The sequence below is a fragment of the Carassius gibelio genome, chromosome B22, assembly GCF_023724105.1.
Source record: "Carassius gibelio isolate Cgi1373 ecotype wild population from Czech Republic chromosome B22, carGib1.2-hapl.c, whole genome shotgun sequence".
Taxonomy (NCBI): Eukaryota; Metazoa; Chordata; class Actinopteri; order Cypriniformes; family Cyprinidae; genus Carassius; species Carassius gibelio.
In genome coordinates, this window is record NC_068417.1 from 37,213,846 (window position 1) to 37,231,489 (window position 17,644).

Consider the following 17,644-nt stretch of genomic DNA (forward strand, 5'->3'; position numbering starts at 1 on the left):
CATTAAAAATATCAAATAATTCCACAGTGATTTTACTAGAGACCTGAACATTACTATTTATTCTTGTGTAGAATACATACATAATCAGTTATAAAGCACTCAGTTGAATGAAATGTACACAAATGGATTTCTAAAACAGCGACAATTATCTGACCAGGAGTATCTGTGAAAGCATCTCACCTGATTTTGAGTGTCCATTCTGCTCCTCTGTGACCTGCTTTGTCTTCTCACTCGCTCTGCACCTTTATCTTCAGCATTGTTCTTCAATAATGCAACACTTCTATGGTTTCTCCTTCCTTCCATGACTTCAGGTTTCCTTTGGTGTGATCGTACTTCTCCCATCTGTCCTCACATCTAATTAGATTCTTTTAGTGTTGCAGTCTTCATGCTTGAATAAGTCATAAGAACTAGCAAATTAATGTGCACACTATGCAAGGCCTGAGTGTTATTTAACTGCTTTTGTTATATGTTCATTGTTTTGTTAATGCATTTACAAATTTAAATGTACAATTTGTCTAAATTCTTTGACCACATAAATTGAGCTTTATTATGTTTGGGACATTTGACATTTGACAATGTAGACATTTCCGAACATCACACTAGTAATGACTTTATGAACTACTTTACTTCTAAAATCGATACTATTAGAGATAAAATTGTAACCATTCAGCCATCAGCTACAGTATCACATCAGACAGTGCACTATAGACCCCCTGAGGAACAGTTCCACTCATTCTCTACTATAGGAGAGGAAGAATTGTATAAACTTGTTAAATCATCTAAACCAACAACATGTATGTTAGACCCTATACCATCTAAGCTCCTAAAAGAGGTGCTTCCAGAAGTCATAGGTCCTCTTCTGACTATTATTAATTCCTCATTGTCATTAGGATATGTCCCCAAAACCTTCAAACTGGTTGTTATTAAGCCTCTCATCAAAAAAACACAACTTGACCCCAGAGAACTTGTTAATTATAGACCAATCTCGAATCTCCCTTTTCTGTCCAAGATACTAGAAAAGGTGGTATCCTCACAATTATATTCCTTCTTAGAGAAAAATGGTATATGTGAGGATTTCCAATCAGGATTTAGACCGTATCATAGTACTGAGACTGCTCTCCTTAGAGTTACAAATGATCTGCTCTTATCATCTGATCATGGGTGTATCTCTCTATTAGTTTTATTGGATCTTAGTGCTGTGTTTTGACACAATTGACCACAACATTCTTTTGCATAGACTTGAGCACTTTGTTGGTTCATTAGCATGGTTTAAATCGTACTTATATGACCGCCATCAGTTCGTAGCAGTGATTCAAGATGTATCATATTGATCACAAGTGCAGTATGGAGTACCTCAAGGCTCAGTACTAGGGGCCGCTACTCTTCACGCTTTATATGTTACCCTTGGGAGATATCATTAGGAAACATGGTGTTAGCTTTCACTGTTATGCTGATGATACTCAGCTGTATATTTCCTCGCAGCCCGGTGAAACACACCAATTAGAAAAACTAATGGAATGCATAGTCGATATAAAAAATTGGATGACGAGTAATTTCTTACTGCTAAATTCAGAAAAAACAGAGGTGTTAATCATAGGGCCTAAAAACTCTGCTTGTAATAACCTAGAACACTGTCTAAGACTTGATGGTTGCTCTGTCAATTCTTCGTCATCAGTTAGGAACCTAGGTGTGCTATTTGATCGCAATCTTTCCTTAGAAAGCCACGTTTCTAGCATTTTTAAAATTGCTTTTTTCCATCTGAAAAATAGGTTCGGGCCATTCCCGAGCTGGGAGTCCTTCCCCGGACAGCACGCCAAATACCATACCTCAGTATTATATGTAAGCGTGAACTCGTGAAAGACCCATCTCTTTAACCCCTTTGCTTCAAGCATCGCTGACAGCCCCAGTTTATTATTGTTTCACTTTCACAGCACGTTACACATCACTCTTTTACTTGATCTGGACAAACTGTGCATCATTTGAAAGTTTAAAGACTCTAGCTTGGATATTTGACCAATGTTTTGTTAAAACATTGTTGCAGTGACAGTTATTTAGTAATTTATGTCAGGAGTGCAAAATAATAAATCCGTATTATGCCACATTTTGAATAGAAATTCACCACTCATTCATATTCAGTCACATGGCTTACACATAACATACTAATATGATTCTAATAACCAAATCCGTTAAAGGATTTTTAGGCTGCATTAATTAGGTAAACCGGAACCGGGAACACTTGCCATAACACCCTATGTACTTGCTACATCATTAGAAGAATGGCATCTACGCTAATATTTGTCTGTTTCTCTCTTGTTCCGAGGTCACCGTAGCCACCAGATCCAGTCTGTATCCAGATCAGAGGGTCACTGCAGTCGCCCGGATCCAGTACGTATCCAGATCAGATGGTGGATCAGCACCTAGAAAGGACCTCTACTGCCCTGAAAGACAGCGGAGACCAGGACAACTAGAGCCCCAGATACAGATCCCCTGTAAAGACCTTGTCTCAGAGGAGCACCAGGACAAGACCACAGGAAACAGATGATTCTTCTGCACAATTTGACTTTGCTGCAGTCTGGAATTGAACTACTGGTTTCGTCTGGTCAGAAGAGAACTGACCCCCAACTGAGCCTGGTTTCTCCCAAGGTTTTTTCTCCATTCTGTCACCGATGGAGTTTCGGTTCCTTGCCGCTGTCGCCTCTGGCTTGCTTAGTTGGGGTCACTTCATCTACAGCGATATCATTGACTTGATTGCAGATTAATGCACAAACACTCATTTAACTGAACAGAGATGACATCACTGAATTCAATGATGAACTGCCTTAACTATCATTTTGCATTATTGAGACACTGTTTTCCTAATGAATGTTGTTCAGTTGCTTTGACACAATGTATTTTGTTTAAACTGCTATACTGTATAAATAAAGTTGACTTGACTTGAGACAATTGTTAATTTCAAACAAATGTACTGTTTTGTTTAAGCATATAGAAATTTCAACATACAGTTGAAGAAGAAGTGTGCTTAATTATACAGAATCTGCATTTATTGTGTAGTTCAGGTGGCAGATAACAGGCAAATCCACATATTAATATGATAATTTGCTATGCTATGCAATGAAACTTGTTTACATATGTGAATGTGGTCATGCTGAAGGGAACTGTTTAAAGACTTGATAGGACTGTATTATATCTTGTCTGTGAGAGCAGGACAAACCAATCTTGTACCCTTTGTAGAGATGGGGGAATGTACTAGCGATATATATATATATATATATATATATATATATATATATATATATTTTTTTTTTTTCTAGATGACTTGCATCATGATCAAAGGAGTGTAGTTCTTTCACAGAAAGTGTGGTTGGGAGGATTGAACCTGACTGAACCTGACTGACTATGAGGATCTGGGCAGTGATTTTGATTTGATTGAGTTTGCTTTGGTGTAATTTTTATTGCTTACTTCGAGCATAGATGCCCAATCCATGCTGGAACAATGGCCACCAACATGATTTACGTTAATAAAGTAATACCTGGTCAACCAGAGACATCATAACAGTTGAGAAATCACATTAGATCCTAGAGAATGGGTTTAGTACATACATATCTCTAATCTTACTTTTCTGTCAAAGATACTAGAAAAGGTGGTATCCTCACAAATGAATTCCTTCTTAGAAAAAATGGTATCTGTGAGGATTTCCTCACATCATAATACAGAGACTGCTCTCATTAGAGTTAAAAATTAACTGCTTTTATCATCTGATCATGGTTGTATCTCTCTGTTAGTGCTATTGGATCTTAGTACACTATGGAGTACCACAAGGTTCAGTACTAAGACCAATGCTTTTCATGTTACCTTTAGGAGATATCATCATGAAAAGTCAGAAGCCATATCACCCTGCAGCCCAAGACTGGTTGCCCACTGAAGCTAAGCAGGGCTGAGCATGGTCAGTATCTGGATGGGAGACCTCCTAGGTTGCTCCAGGAAGAGGTGCTAGTGAGGCCAGCAGGGAGTGCTCACCCTGTGGTCTGTGTGGGTCTTAAGCCTGTGTTATACTTTGTACATCTGCAAGTCCACTAGTGTCATCTATGTGTGACGTAAAAATCGTCATCGGAGAGTGTGCGCATAGCCTCTGCTTCTTGATCCTGCTCAGTACATCGATAAAACAATATAAAAACAGTCAGATGTGCAATAATTCCGGGCAATGTATTCACATTTATTGCAGAACGGACCATCGGCATACACTTTGGGTACACAGTAAATTCTACAAAGTAAAGTTTTTCTGACATATATGGTCCCATTCTAAAAGAGTGTTAAAGTAACAATGAAGCAGTGTTAAAGTTAATGTTATTAATTAAGTGATGATTGAGCATTTGTGATGAACCCCTGATGATGACAAGCAGAATCACTGAAGAATAGAGAAACAAAAGAACAACAACCGATTTTAGCTACAGCCTTAGATGAAATCAACTGAAGTACTGAATTGATACACTATAATAAAAAATCTAACTTTTTTTTTTGTTAAAAGATGCAAAATACAAATGAATAAGAATGTACAGTAACCAGGTTGTAGTTGTGGTTCCAATTATATTTTCACAAATACAAAGAAAAATAACTAAAACATTACTGTTATATTAGACTTAACAAAAAAGATTAAAAGATTTTATTAGTAATAGTTATGTAATCACTTTGAATTCATTGTGTTAATGAAATATATGATGATTGTACAGTGCATATTATTATACACTGTATGTCCCAAAGACAGGTCACAAGTATAAAAACAACACCAAACATTTATTGTGGTTGAAGAAGCCTTTATTTCATTATGATTTATAACAAAAACTCAAGACAATTGTGTGCTTGATTGTAAATCAACATTAAGGGTATTCAATCACAATATAATTTTAAAGTATGATTTTTGTATTCATGTATTACAATTTTGTATTCATGCATTACAATTTCCATGGATTGTGCACCAATTTGCTTATTTAAGCCACAGCACTATTTGTAGGCTAGGTACATTTTCCTGCCGTTGTTGCCCTCATTCAGATTTTTGTTGATAAAGTTGACCCCAGCTTTCTGGTATGTGATCCAGGCCCCAGGGTTGACCAGCAGAACCATGTTTTTGATCTGCGCTTCACATCCTTTGTTTGTGTACCAAGCGAAGACCTTTTTTCCACTGGTTCCTTGGTTGAGATTGACATCGAGTTTATCGAAGCCTTCTTTCGCAGTCAGTGTTTCGTCGTGGGAGCTGGTGGAGACATTGAAAGCAGTGAGAGTCCTGCTCACATCAGGAAGGCGGCGATACCAGAGAAAGACTGTTGTTGCCCCAGTAGCACCACGATTGGTGTCTTCATCCACACGGGTGAAGCCCTGCTCAAACAGGCTTTTGTCAGAAGTGGAGTCAACGGTGGCTGTGATCTCACAGATGTAGCTGGGCTTCTCTCTCTTCACCCACAGGTAGATGAAGTTTCCTCCTGCGTTACGGTTCAGATCACAGCCCAGTCTCTCCCAGCCGTCGTGCAGGAAAGCAGGTTCTTCTTCAGCATCTTTGCTTACTTTCACGTCTACAATGGGAATGTCAGATTCGCCGTTGCCATAGAAGTACCACAGATAGATGGGATCTCCACGAGTGCCAACATTCAGATTCTTGTCCACCAGCTCATATGCAGCATCATCCAGACCGGACTTCATGCTATCATTGAACGAAAACTGGATCCTTGTCACAGGATTCATGCCGCACTCTTTCTTGTACCAAAGAAAGACCCGGTTTTTCCCAGTACCTCCATTGAGGTCAGTATTGATGAAAAGATAATTATTAGCTCTAAGTATTTGCTCCTCATCGTCATTTGTGGAGACATTGAGCTTTGTTATGTGACTTCCATTTGCCATTTTTCTTCTCTTTTTTTCACTGAGGAAGCAAGTTAATGTTCTGCCAAAACAAAACAAAAACTTAATTTATCACATTATTACACAATAAGTAAACTATTTCAGTTTGCTATTAACAGTATAAGTCATTTCTGACATGCATAGTATTTAAGACCGTTGTTTATATATATAAAAAAAGGTTTTGGTAACAGTTTATAATAACTGCACACTATTAATCATTAATTAAGCATTAGTAAACAGGTAATTCATAATTTATAAAGCATTAATAGACAGTAATAAGCAGTTTATAAATACGGATATAAATGCTTTATTCTTGATTTAAAAGCATATCTATAATGTGTTTAATAATTGTATTTTCATACTTTATTCATGATCAATTTATCATTTCTCAATGAAGTATAGCATTATTTACAAACCAGTTATTTAGGAGTTGCCAGTGATTCATAAGATCAAAAGAAATGTAGTAAATTCAGGTAGTTATAAAGCATTTAGTAGTGTTAGTCAGTTAACTATTTATGTGAGCTCATCTAAAGTGAGGACTAGTTATGCCTTGTAAAGCATTTATAAAGGATATTTAAAGGCTCAGTTATCTTCTAAACAAAAAACAGAAACAAACACCACACAGTGATATACTGTAGAACATAGAAATATTAAAAGCCTTTAAATCTCATTTGTAAAAGCTTTACAAGGCATAAATAGTCCTCACTTTAGATGAGCTCACAAAAATAGTTAACTAACAACTACATGTTTTATAACAACCTGAATTAACCCTGAATTACAGTAGAAATACATGTTAATAAACCATTTATTAACACTATAAGTAACTATTACTATATGTCTGAATAAAATGTATGAATGCACATTTAAATAGTTTATTAATAATTTACTTACAATTTCTAAGTGATCTTATGAACCACTGACAACTCCTTAATAACTGGTGTGTAAATAATGCTATACTTAATTTAGAAATGATAAATTGATCATTAATAAAGTATGAAAAAACAATTATTAAACACATTATAGATATGCTTTTAAATCAGGTATAAAGCATTTATATTTGTATTTATAAACTGTTTATAAATGTTTATTAATGATTTATAAATGATTAATTAACTGTTTCCTAATGCTTAACTAATTATTAATAGCATGCAGTTATTATAAAGTGTTACCATATATGGGGGAACATATATTTGTATTTGAATATAGGAAAACAATAAATGTTAAATATTTGTAGTCATAAAAAGTATATAGTGCCCCATACAAAAAAGTCATTATTCAGCTCAGTGTTGATTCAAATCAGTTCAATAATAGTTTCAATGTTGCAAAATTCATCAATTATGAACCAAATTAAATTCAGCTGCAAAGAAGCTCTACAGAAAGCAATAGTGACATTATTCTGCACAGTTCAATGTTAATTCACTTGAGAATAAAACATTACTACCTTACCCGTAAATGCAGGAATGTCTTGCGTGTTGTAGAGGACACAGCTTTTGACTGATGATAGAGCTCTCATTTATATGCCATATTACCTGCTCCTCACCCACCCATTGCTCTTATTTCATCATTAACCAACTTATTTCCCAACCCAGCTGGCACATGACCAACCTTCAGCGTTGATTTATGGTCAGTTGTTTTTATGATGAATAAAAAGGTTAACAAAATATTCTACTTCCACATTTTTACAATCCATATTCGAAAACAAGAAACAAAGTCATGATATCAAGGCTAAATCAATTAGCAAATTTCAACAGCGATTCAAACTCGATCGAACATTTCCCCATGATTCTGTGGATTAACTAACATAAACTGCAACTTTAGTTTTTTTTTTTTTTTTTTTTTTTTTTTTAAACAGTTTTAAGTTCATTTTTGATTTCTAAAGAGAACATTTTTTCAAGAAAAGAACGGGCTGAAAAATCAAAAACTGCTATATTCCCCATGTTTGATTGATGATTACCAAACTTTTTCTATTATGCTCTTTATTTGTCTATACTGCATGTTGCCTACAGATTTGTATCTGTATTATTTTTTTTTATGTAGGGGTACATTGAAATCTCTCTATAATTGTATTATATAATTGTATAATTGACATAATTGTACCTTTTTTTCTTAATTAATTATTGCTTGCCAAAACAAAATATTTCATTCATATATTAAGGGGTATATTGCTTTAAAATCTCTCCATTCATCTCTTCCTCTTCCTCACTGCAGGAGAGCCGAAGTATTTCACAATGACATTGGCACTTATCTGTCTAGACTATAATTGTGCAATTAATTGTTAAAACATTTTAGTATTAACTTGACCTTGTCTGGCATTGTCTCGATTAGGATTGTTTGATTAACTGATAACTAAAACATTAACACATCCAGGGACAAATCTAAATTACACATTTATGGAGTTATTTCTAAAATTCTTGTTGTTTTATATGAAACATCTATTTCCTTACTTTTAGGATTATAAAAATATTTAATAAGTCAGAATTAAATCCTTACTGTATATGTTCGCTCGTAAAACTAAAGGTGCTTCACGATGCCCCAGTAGAACCTTTTTGTCTAAATGGTTCCATAAAGAACCTTTAACATCTAAAGAACCTTCCTGTTTCACAAAAGCTTCTTTGTTTTGCAAAAGAAGGTTCTTCAGATTATAAAAAAAGATAAGAAAGAGATGGATCTTTAAAGAAGCGTTCTCTGAATGTTTCTTTGTGGAACCAAAAATGGTTCTTCCATGGCATCCCTGTGAAGAACCTTTTACACACTTTTATTATAAGAGTGTTGTGTCCGATGGAAATGTATAATAGTGGACAACTCATACAACTTTTATAATAACTGATAAAACAGTGAGATAATGCAACTGATAACACAGCTGATCCCATGAAACCACTGGATGAACACGAGACAAATATGGAATTTCCCTGAAATCAACATCTTCAGCAAATGAAGTAACTCAGGAAAAGAAAGAAAAAGCAAATCATTAGGCAACATCACTATCTTGGCTTCTGATCCACCACATCCCTCTGAGCACAGCAGGTTTCAGATGTTTATTATCATTATCAGGAAACGAGAGCGGTTTGATTTATCGATTTCAAAGATTTCACTTCCTACATTATTTTTTTTTTTTTGCCACATTTTCGGTTTAATTTATTACATGATAGGGCAAAACAACACTGAAAGAAAAGTCCTTTGAATTTACTTATTTTTAATGTGTACATCAGCCCCACATGCTCAGGATTCGGTTAACTGTCATAATTGTCCTCTTTTTATTAATTAATTATTACTTGCCAAACCGAAATAATTCATTCAAGTTAGACTACTTCAAATAATCGTGTTGAATCAAGATATTTTTTGTCATTAGACTAACACAAATTGCATAGGCAAAAAACTACAGTATATAGTGTAAAACTGTAAATATGAAAAGTAAAGCACATCTTGGGAGAAGTGGAGATCTGCAGTGCTTGTTTGGACTGTATAAGTGATTTCCATCAGAGGTCCAGCTCCGTCAGTCCGAGCCGGTGTCGTCTCTCCCCGGGACAGCTGCTGGCCGTGGGCTGGGATCTGGGGGACACTTGCTCGGGGGGAGGAGAGACCACATGAACTGATCCGAAAGACCCTGGTCGAGCAGCCTGGAGAACAACAGAACAACAATGAAAAATCACAAACCGGTTTTGATACTTTTTTTGCACTGGCCGATTTAAAGCAGTTCATAAAAATCCTCTATATTAAAGTTTTAGTTCATCTAGTTATTAGATAGTATCTTTTATACAGCTTTAATAGCTTTGAGCTCATCTGCGAGCGTTTTTTTTCTAAAAGCTGACAAAATAAACTTTAAGCAGATACACTATTGCTAATAAATGTATAAATTAATGCTTTCATTCAGTAAGGACGCATTTTCAATTGATCTAAAGTGACGGTAAAGACATTTATAATGCTACCAATTACACAATAAACGGCACAACAGTTTTCAACACTGATAATAATCAGAAATGTTTCTTGAGCAGTAAATCATCATATCAGAATGATTTCTGAAGATCATGTGACTCTGAAGACTGGAGGAACGATGCTGAAAATACAGCGGAGCATCACAGAAATAAATTCTATTTTTAAATATATTCACATAGAAAACAGTTATTTTAAATAGTAATTTCACAGTATTACTGTATTATTGATCAAATAAATGCAGCCTTTGTGAGCAGAAGAGACACCTTTCAAATAAATAAATGAAGAAACAGAGAAACAGACTAATATTAGCGTAGATGCCATTCTCCTAATGATTCTGTGTAAGAAGCCACATCTTCTCACAGAAGGGTTTATTTTAAACACTCGACTGACGTTATGAAGTGAGTTTGGTGTAAAATCATATTAACAATTGTTGTATTTTCACGTGCTTTCAGATGGAGCACCATTTACTACACAGAGCCGTAGTTCACCGAGAAGATACGCAAACAGCTGTCATTATCGCAAATGATTTCGACGATTTTCATAATCTTACGATTATATCGCCTGTGATTATGAATGTGATTTTTGCATAGCTTGTCAGTGAACTACGGCTCTGTGTAGTAAATGCTGCTCAGCCTGAAAACAGGTGATTTACTACTAATCACAGAAGCAGCTTTACTGACAAGATGTGCATGACAATCGAATGCGATTAACCGCGCAGCCCTAGCTACTGCATAACATAGTTAAAGTGATTAATATTGCTAATTTTAATGACTCCTAATCAATGCAATCCACCCACCATTGGTTGAAAAATGTCACATTTGACCTCAACAGGAACCTTGATCTCGAGCCCGTCATCAGCATTGATGTGTGAACCAGTGCAAAAGCCCTTGTGCTTCAGCCAACAGAAAGAAAGGTTACTCCACTTACAGACATTTGAGCGGTAAAGGCAATATAAAGCAAATTGTTTATTTGATTCTGATGTGAACAAGCTCTTACTGCTGACTCTGAGTCCTTCAGCTTGCATTGCGCCAGCTCGATATCAGCCGTGCTTTTCTTGCAGTCAGTCTCTTGAATGGTGAAGTCCACAAAATAAGACGGACCCACAACCCACTGCAAAACACAACACACATCTCCAGTCATGTATGCAGGACAGGACCAGTCGATCGATTGATTTACTGATGTTGACATACAGTACCTGCATGCTGGCTGCTGTTATATTCAGAAGAGCAAAGACATGTGGAGAAGCGCTGTCCTTGTTAAATTTCTGCAGGGCCAGCCTTGTGGTCTCAGATATAACGGGATCATCCAAGCGTTCTGCAGTTGGACAGTCGGGGCAAGTATTTACTATAGCTCGAGCTGCCACTGTGAAAGCATTAAAAAAAGTATTACACCTACGAACAAAGATGAAGGCATTATACAGAACAAAGCCACGAGTCTACAATCCAAGTTACTTTCGGTGTGTATAAGACACCATTATCTCTTTTCATTTTCTACAATATCCTGCATTAATGTAAGAGAAGTTAATGCAGTCACAGCACACCTTGTTGAATGGTGCAGTTGTAATTCTCAACTTTGATGGAGCTCTGAAGGGAAACCGATGCGTCACACGTCCCGAACACCTAAAGGAGTGTATCATATGTGTTTCATTGTATTTGACTATAAGAAGTCTATGAAGTTCTGATGATCTTCTCTACAGAGCAGAGCACATACCGGTAGACTGCCAACCCCCTTCACAGCACAGGATTTCCAGCTTCTCCTGCTGATCACATGACACTCTGTTTCCAGGACATCCATCGTCAGGTGGAAATGGTTCACGCCTTCTGCCTTTGATAGAAGAAAAGAAACTACCATGGAAGAATATCTCAAAGAATCAAGCTTTATAATGTTATCTTCGTTGCATGTCTTTTCGGATTTCATTACCCAAAAACCATGAACATGCATTTGGTTAAAAAAAAGTCAAAAAAGTACATATTTTCATATTTAAAAAATATCGGATATTTAATTTTTTTTTTTTTATAATTGTAAATTCATATTGCATCTTTTTTGTGTGTGTGTGTGTACACTTATTCACATTTAAACTGATCTGATAATATTTTTTTATCATGTAAGTGTAAAATCAGTATGCATAGCAGATTTCAGTTTGGTTTAATATATATATATATATATATATATATATATATATATATATATATATATATATATATATATATATGAAAATTATAAATTATAAAATCAATATTGAAATACTGTATATTCAGAAAACATTTTTTTTTTGGTTTGAAAAAACAATTAAATAATTAGTAAATAATTCAACACAATTAAATGAGAATTAAGTAGTTTAAAATGTTATACATGGAAGACACAAGATGTAGATGTTATCCACGTTTTAATTTATTTTACCCCTTTAACCTTACTTAAAGGGATAGTACACCCAAAAAATGATTTGCTCATCCTTATGTTCATCCAAACGTGTGTGTTTTTTTCTTCTGCTGAACTGAAAAGATGATATTTTGAAGAATGCTGGTAACCAAAGAGTGTTTGTTACTATACCAGCAACTGTTTGGTTATCAACTTTCTTCAAAATATCATCTTTTGTGTTCAGCAAAAGGAAGAAACTCATATAGGTTTGAAAGAACTAGAAAGTGGGAATTTTAGTTTTTGGGTCAATTAACCCTTTATCAGTCACTGTTTCTTCTTGTCATTTTGGGCATCTTCATTCAAAACTCCCGTTGTTACTCAGATGCATCCACATTAGTATCAGCACTCACTCACCTTTATGTCCTGTGTGACATCATGAAGTCTGTTGAGTGAGAGCACGTAGCCCTCCTGTCTGTCAGCGTTGATCTGCTCTAGTGTGTCCTCGGCGGCCTTCACCACAGCGGCGTCCTGGCATCCAGCGGTTATGAGCGAGGCGCTGCCGTCCTGCCACAACACACACACCAACAACAGCAAGAGCACAGACTGTGTCCTCATCTCTGTGTTCCTGGGACACTTCTGCAGAGAGATGGCAGGTGAAAACTTACACAAAGCACTGAACTTTCCCCTGCAGCTGTCAGCAAACACAGGCTTTATCTGCTCTATGTGCTCCTGTCTGCCAGCTCGTAAACAGTGATGCAATACAGGTCGAAACTACAGCACTGAAGGCTTGAAGCTGCTGCTATTATCATGAGAGTCATATTTGACATTAGCATGCACTGACATAATAAACATGTTATCATAGAAATATATTATTAACATGAATACATTTGAATGCAATAAATATTACAGGGGTCATTCCTGGGATTCGGTAGTATAGTTTATTCATAGTGTGAGTTCACCAAAATTAACTGCTAGAAGCTTTTCACAAAACTTTGGGATGCCCATTTTTAAAATAATTATTGCATTGTAATATTTTTTTGCGTAAAATAATGTATAATATCTATCTTAAACCAAGCATTCTGTCATGTCAAGTACATGAGTTTGTACTTAAGAGAATTATGAACAAAATGTGATTTTCGGCAACAGTGTAAGGACTCATTTCAGTTCCTTTCTTGTAAAAAAAATATTTTTCTAAAAATAATGCTAAATATTTGATAAAGAAGACTTTAAAGTAATGTCCGTCAGCCTGAACTCAACCCCGTCTCTCTAATCATTCTACGCCCCTAAATAATCATTTCGTCTCGACTCATTTGTGACATCATTTCCCAGAAATGACATCGTTCAGGTCTCTTTAGTGCAGAAAATGGTTATGTATATCTTACTTTTATTCATATTTTTGAGGCATGTTATAGTCGGGGAGGGTACAACTCAACCCCATCAGATAAAATTAAGATAATTATTAATTATTAATAACTTTTTCAACATTTTATTTGAATACATAAGTATATACAGTGTACTTATTTTATTGCTGGCATATACTCTGCTACCCGACATGAGGAGCAGCGGCCACAACCCTGTCACAAATATATATTTCTCAATGTTACAGGGTTGTAAACTTGGTACAGGGTTGAGTTATTTGCTTCATTTTATTATAATTTTAATGAACAAATAAAAAAAAAAAAATCATGGTTTCAGTAAATACATACAGTATACTCCAAAATCATGACTCATATTTTTGTTTTAAATATAATTTTGATGTAATATCTCCACTTAAACGTTGATGAGCATCATACATCATACATCATACACATCTGCAGCAGACAGACAATGTTAGCATGCAGATATGTTGACCCAGAGACAACGGGACAATATGAGAGAGAAACAAAACCAAACATTTTCATTTAAGCCAATGAATCCCTTCAAATGTGTTACAGACTTCAACCCCGTCAAATTACTATTATTAGAAAAATACAGGGAAGAACATTAAGAACAATAGTGTTTCTTGCTGATTACCATCTGACATCTTAAGGACTAATACAATAACATTGTGGTTTTAGTTTAGATGTAAAATTATTTTTACAAAAATAAAGAGACCGTAGACAAACAGCTTGTGTATTTTCAGATTCAGTCCTGTAAAAATGTGGAAATTATTATACATTTTACATTTGTTATCATTAAATTGCTATAGGGATATGTTTGTTTTATAACAATTTCTGTTAAAAAAATAAATAAATAAATAAAAAAACCAACTGAAAATAATAAAAGGTCTTTAGTGCCTGAAAATGTTTTTTTGGAGGTTTGATATGTAACTAATGATATAACGTATTTAGAAGTTGAATCACAAGTAGATGAAAAATATATTCCAAGTTTAATAGTTACCGAGTCTCAGGAATGACCCACAGAACAAGCTTCCCTAACAGCCTACTAATGAATTCAAAAGAAAATGACCTTCAGCGAAAATACTGTTAAAACATATTCAGTTACTGTAATACAACAACAGCCTACTTTCTAATAAATATATATATATATTTTCTATATTTTCGTTATCATCTAAACATTGTCTTACAGCTCCAATCTACAGCTGGAAGTAAGTCCAAGTTTACAAACAGGGTTCTCCCGTTACAGCGTCACGTGTGACCTGCTTCTTCTGTGGTTTCTATTGGCAGTTTGCAAGACAAGTGCATTACCTCCATCTACTGGACTGAGCTGTGATCTCATTGGGATATTTTTATATAATCTGCTGTATTAATAAAAAACAACAACAACAACCAATCCTAAATCCTGTTTACAACCTGAGTTTCTTTCAGAAAGATCATGCCAGCCTTATTTATAAATTAAATGAATTACCTGATGCACCCCATCTATATCCCAATAAATATTTTAGTATATGTATACCTCTCTTGCACTTATCTGCCGTTTTTTCTCAGATAACCAAAAGCCCCACTCATTCGACCATCTGACAACCTGATATATTGCGTTTTGGATTTTTGACTCCTCACCCATAATGCCCTATCATCAGCATATAAAGCTTAAACAAAATAGGTCAACATACAGTCCCTTGAGGTGTACCGTTTTTTATTGAGTAAGTTTTTGACTAGGCAAACTCTTTATTTACTTGTGCCTTCCATGTTTCATTCTCCAAACCAATAATGCCATTTCATTTTTAATTTACTGAAAGCTTCAAGTGCAGTTTATCTGCATAACAGCAAAAGTATGTGGTGATATGCGCACAGGATGCAATGTGCCAAATATAGAAGACGTGCAGTTAATTATTTGTAATGCTAGACGTCCAAACATATCACAGCATTGTTGAAACCATGCTTTTTTGTTTGCTGTAAAATGGTTCACCACTGCTGTGTGTATCTTGTTGCAAAATGCAGTGAAAAATCCTACACAACGGTAATAGAGTGATTCATTCGATTTGTGTTTACTTTGAGTATGACTTTAGCCAGATAAAAGTAATCAAAAAATCTGTTTACGTGGTAGGTTCTTAATAAGAGTATTGTCTTAAAATCTGAATATAGTTATCCATGTAAACGTAAACGTACCTACTGTCATTGGCCTCCAGACCCTCAGTGTCACCCCAACTCTCCATCCGCTCAGCTCCATCTTGGGCTCCTTATCCATCATTCTCTGTCAGTCGGCCCCCTGGTGTTGTCGGCTCCATTTATATATATATATATATATATATATATATATATATATATATATATATATATATATATATATATACAAACCTGATTCCAAAAAAGTTGGGACACTGTACAAATTGTGAGTAAAAACAGAAACACAATACAACATAGATGACATATCAAATGTTTAAACTGAGAAAATGTATCAGTTTAAGGGAAAAATAAGTTGATTTCAAATTTCATGGCTTCAACACATCTCAAAAAAGTTGGGACAAGGCCATGTTTAACACTGTGTGGCATCCCCTCTTCTTTTTATAACAGTCTGCAAACGTCTGGGGACTGAGGAGACAAGTTTCTCAAGTTTAGGAATAGGAATGTTGTCCCATTCTTGTCTAATACAGGCTTCTAGTTGCTCAACTGTCTTAGGTCTTCTTTGTCACATCTTCCTCTTTATGATGCACCAAATGTTTTCTGTGGGTGAAAGATCTGGACTGAAGGCTGGACATTTCAGTACCCGGATCCTTCTTCTACACAGCCATGATGTTGTAATTGATGCAGTATGTGGACTGGGATCGTCATGATGAAAATGCAAGGTCTTCCCTGAAAGAGATGACGTCTGGATGGGAGGATATGTTGTTCTAGAACTTGGATATATCTTTCAGCATTGATGGTGCCTTTCCAGATGTGTAAGCTGCCCATGCCACACACACTCATGCAACCCCATACCATCAGAGATACAGGCTTCTGAATTGAGCGCTGAAAACACCTTGGGCTGTCCTTGTCCTCTTTAGTCCGGATGACATGGAGTCCCAGTTTTCCAAAAATAACTTCAAATTTTGATTCGTCTGACCACAGAACAGTTTTCTACTTTGCTGGCAGCCATATCACCCTGGAGCCCAAGACCGGTTTCCCACTAAAGCTAAGCAGGGCTGAGCCTGGTCAGTACCTGGATGGGAGACCTCCTGAGAAAACTAGGTTGCTGCTGGAAGAGGTGCTAGTGAGGCCAGCAGGGGGTGCTCACCCTGTGGTCTGTGTGGGTCCTAGCGCCCCAGTGTAGTGATGGGGACACTATACTGTCAACAAGCACCGTCCTTCGGATGAGACGTTAAACCGAGGTCCTGACTCTCTGTGGTCATTAAAAATCCCAGGATGTCTTTCGTAAAGAGTAGAGGTGTGACCTCGGCATCCTGGCTAAATTTGCCCTTTGACCTCCGACCATCATGGCCTCCTAACAATCCCCATATCTGCTGATTGGCTTCATCACTCTGTCTCCTCTCCACCAGTAAGCTGGTGTGTGGTGGGTGTTCTGGCGCACTATGGCTGCCGTCGCATCATCCAGGTGGATGCTGCACACTGGTGGTGGATGAGGAGATACCCCCTGACTATGTAAGCGCTTTGAGTGCCTAGAAAAGAACTATATAAATGTAAGGAATTATTATTATTATTACTTTAAATGAGCCTTAACCCAGAGAAAATGCCTGCGCTTCTGAATCATGTTTAGATATGGCTTCTTTTTTTACCTATAGTGTTTTAGCCGGCAATGGCGAATGGCACGGTGGATTTTGTTCACCGGCAACGTTTTTTTGAAATATTCCTAAACTCTTTTTATACCCAGTCACGTTGCCAAATTGGTCCTCCAGCTGTTCCTAATATGTACATTTAACTTTTCCGGTCTCTTATTGCTACCTGTCCCAACGTTTTTGGAATGGGTAGCTCTCATGAAATCCAAAATGAGCCAATATTTGGCATGCCATTTCAAATTGCCTCACTTTCAATATTTGATATGTTATCTATATTCGATTGTGAAGTTTATGAGATTTTTAAATTATTCCAT

The 17,644-nt window shown here is 36.1% G+C and overlaps 2 protein-coding genes across 3 annotated transcripts; both read right to left on the reverse strand.

The window, feature by feature from the left end:
• Window positions 1-4,820: 4,820 nt before the first annotated feature.
• On the reverse strand, window positions 4,821-7,436 carry LOC127987934 (uncharacterized). The gene is made up of 2 exons (XM_052590395.1): window positions 7,334-7,436; window positions 4,821-5,930 (listed from the first exon to the last, which is right to left on the reverse strand). The coding sequence occupies exon 2, from the start codon at window positions 5,888-5,890 to the stop codon at window positions 5,000-5,002; it is 891 nt and encodes a 296-aa protein (XP_052446355.1). The 5' UTR covers window positions 5,891-5,930; window positions 7,334-7,436; the 3' UTR covers window positions 4,821-4,999.
• A 1,471-nt stretch (window positions 7,437-8,907) lies between these two features.
• On the reverse strand, window positions 8,908-14,850 carry si:ch211-284e20.8 (uncharacterized protein LOC563738 homolog). 2 transcript variants are annotated; one of them, XM_052590393.1, is made up of 8 exons: window positions 14,745-14,850; window positions 12,593-12,814; window positions 11,531-11,644; window positions 11,361-11,439; window positions 11,016-11,182; window positions 10,817-10,930; window positions 10,617-10,712; window positions 8,908-9,504 (listed from the first exon to the last, which is right to left on the reverse strand). In XM_052590393.1, exons 2-8 carry the CDS (start codon window positions 12,791-12,793, stop codon window positions 9,364-9,366), a joined length of 912 nt encoding a protein of 303 aa, XP_052446353.1. In that variant the 5' UTR covers window positions 12,794-12,814; window positions 14,745-14,850; the 3' UTR covers window positions 8,908-9,363. The 2 variants fall into 2 exon arrangements, with proteins under 2 accessions (XP_052446353.1, XP_052446354.1); XM_052590394.1 differs by lacking the exon at window positions 14,745-14,850 and adding an exon at window positions 14,558-14,689.
• Window positions 14,851-17,644: the final 2,794 nt, after the last annotated feature.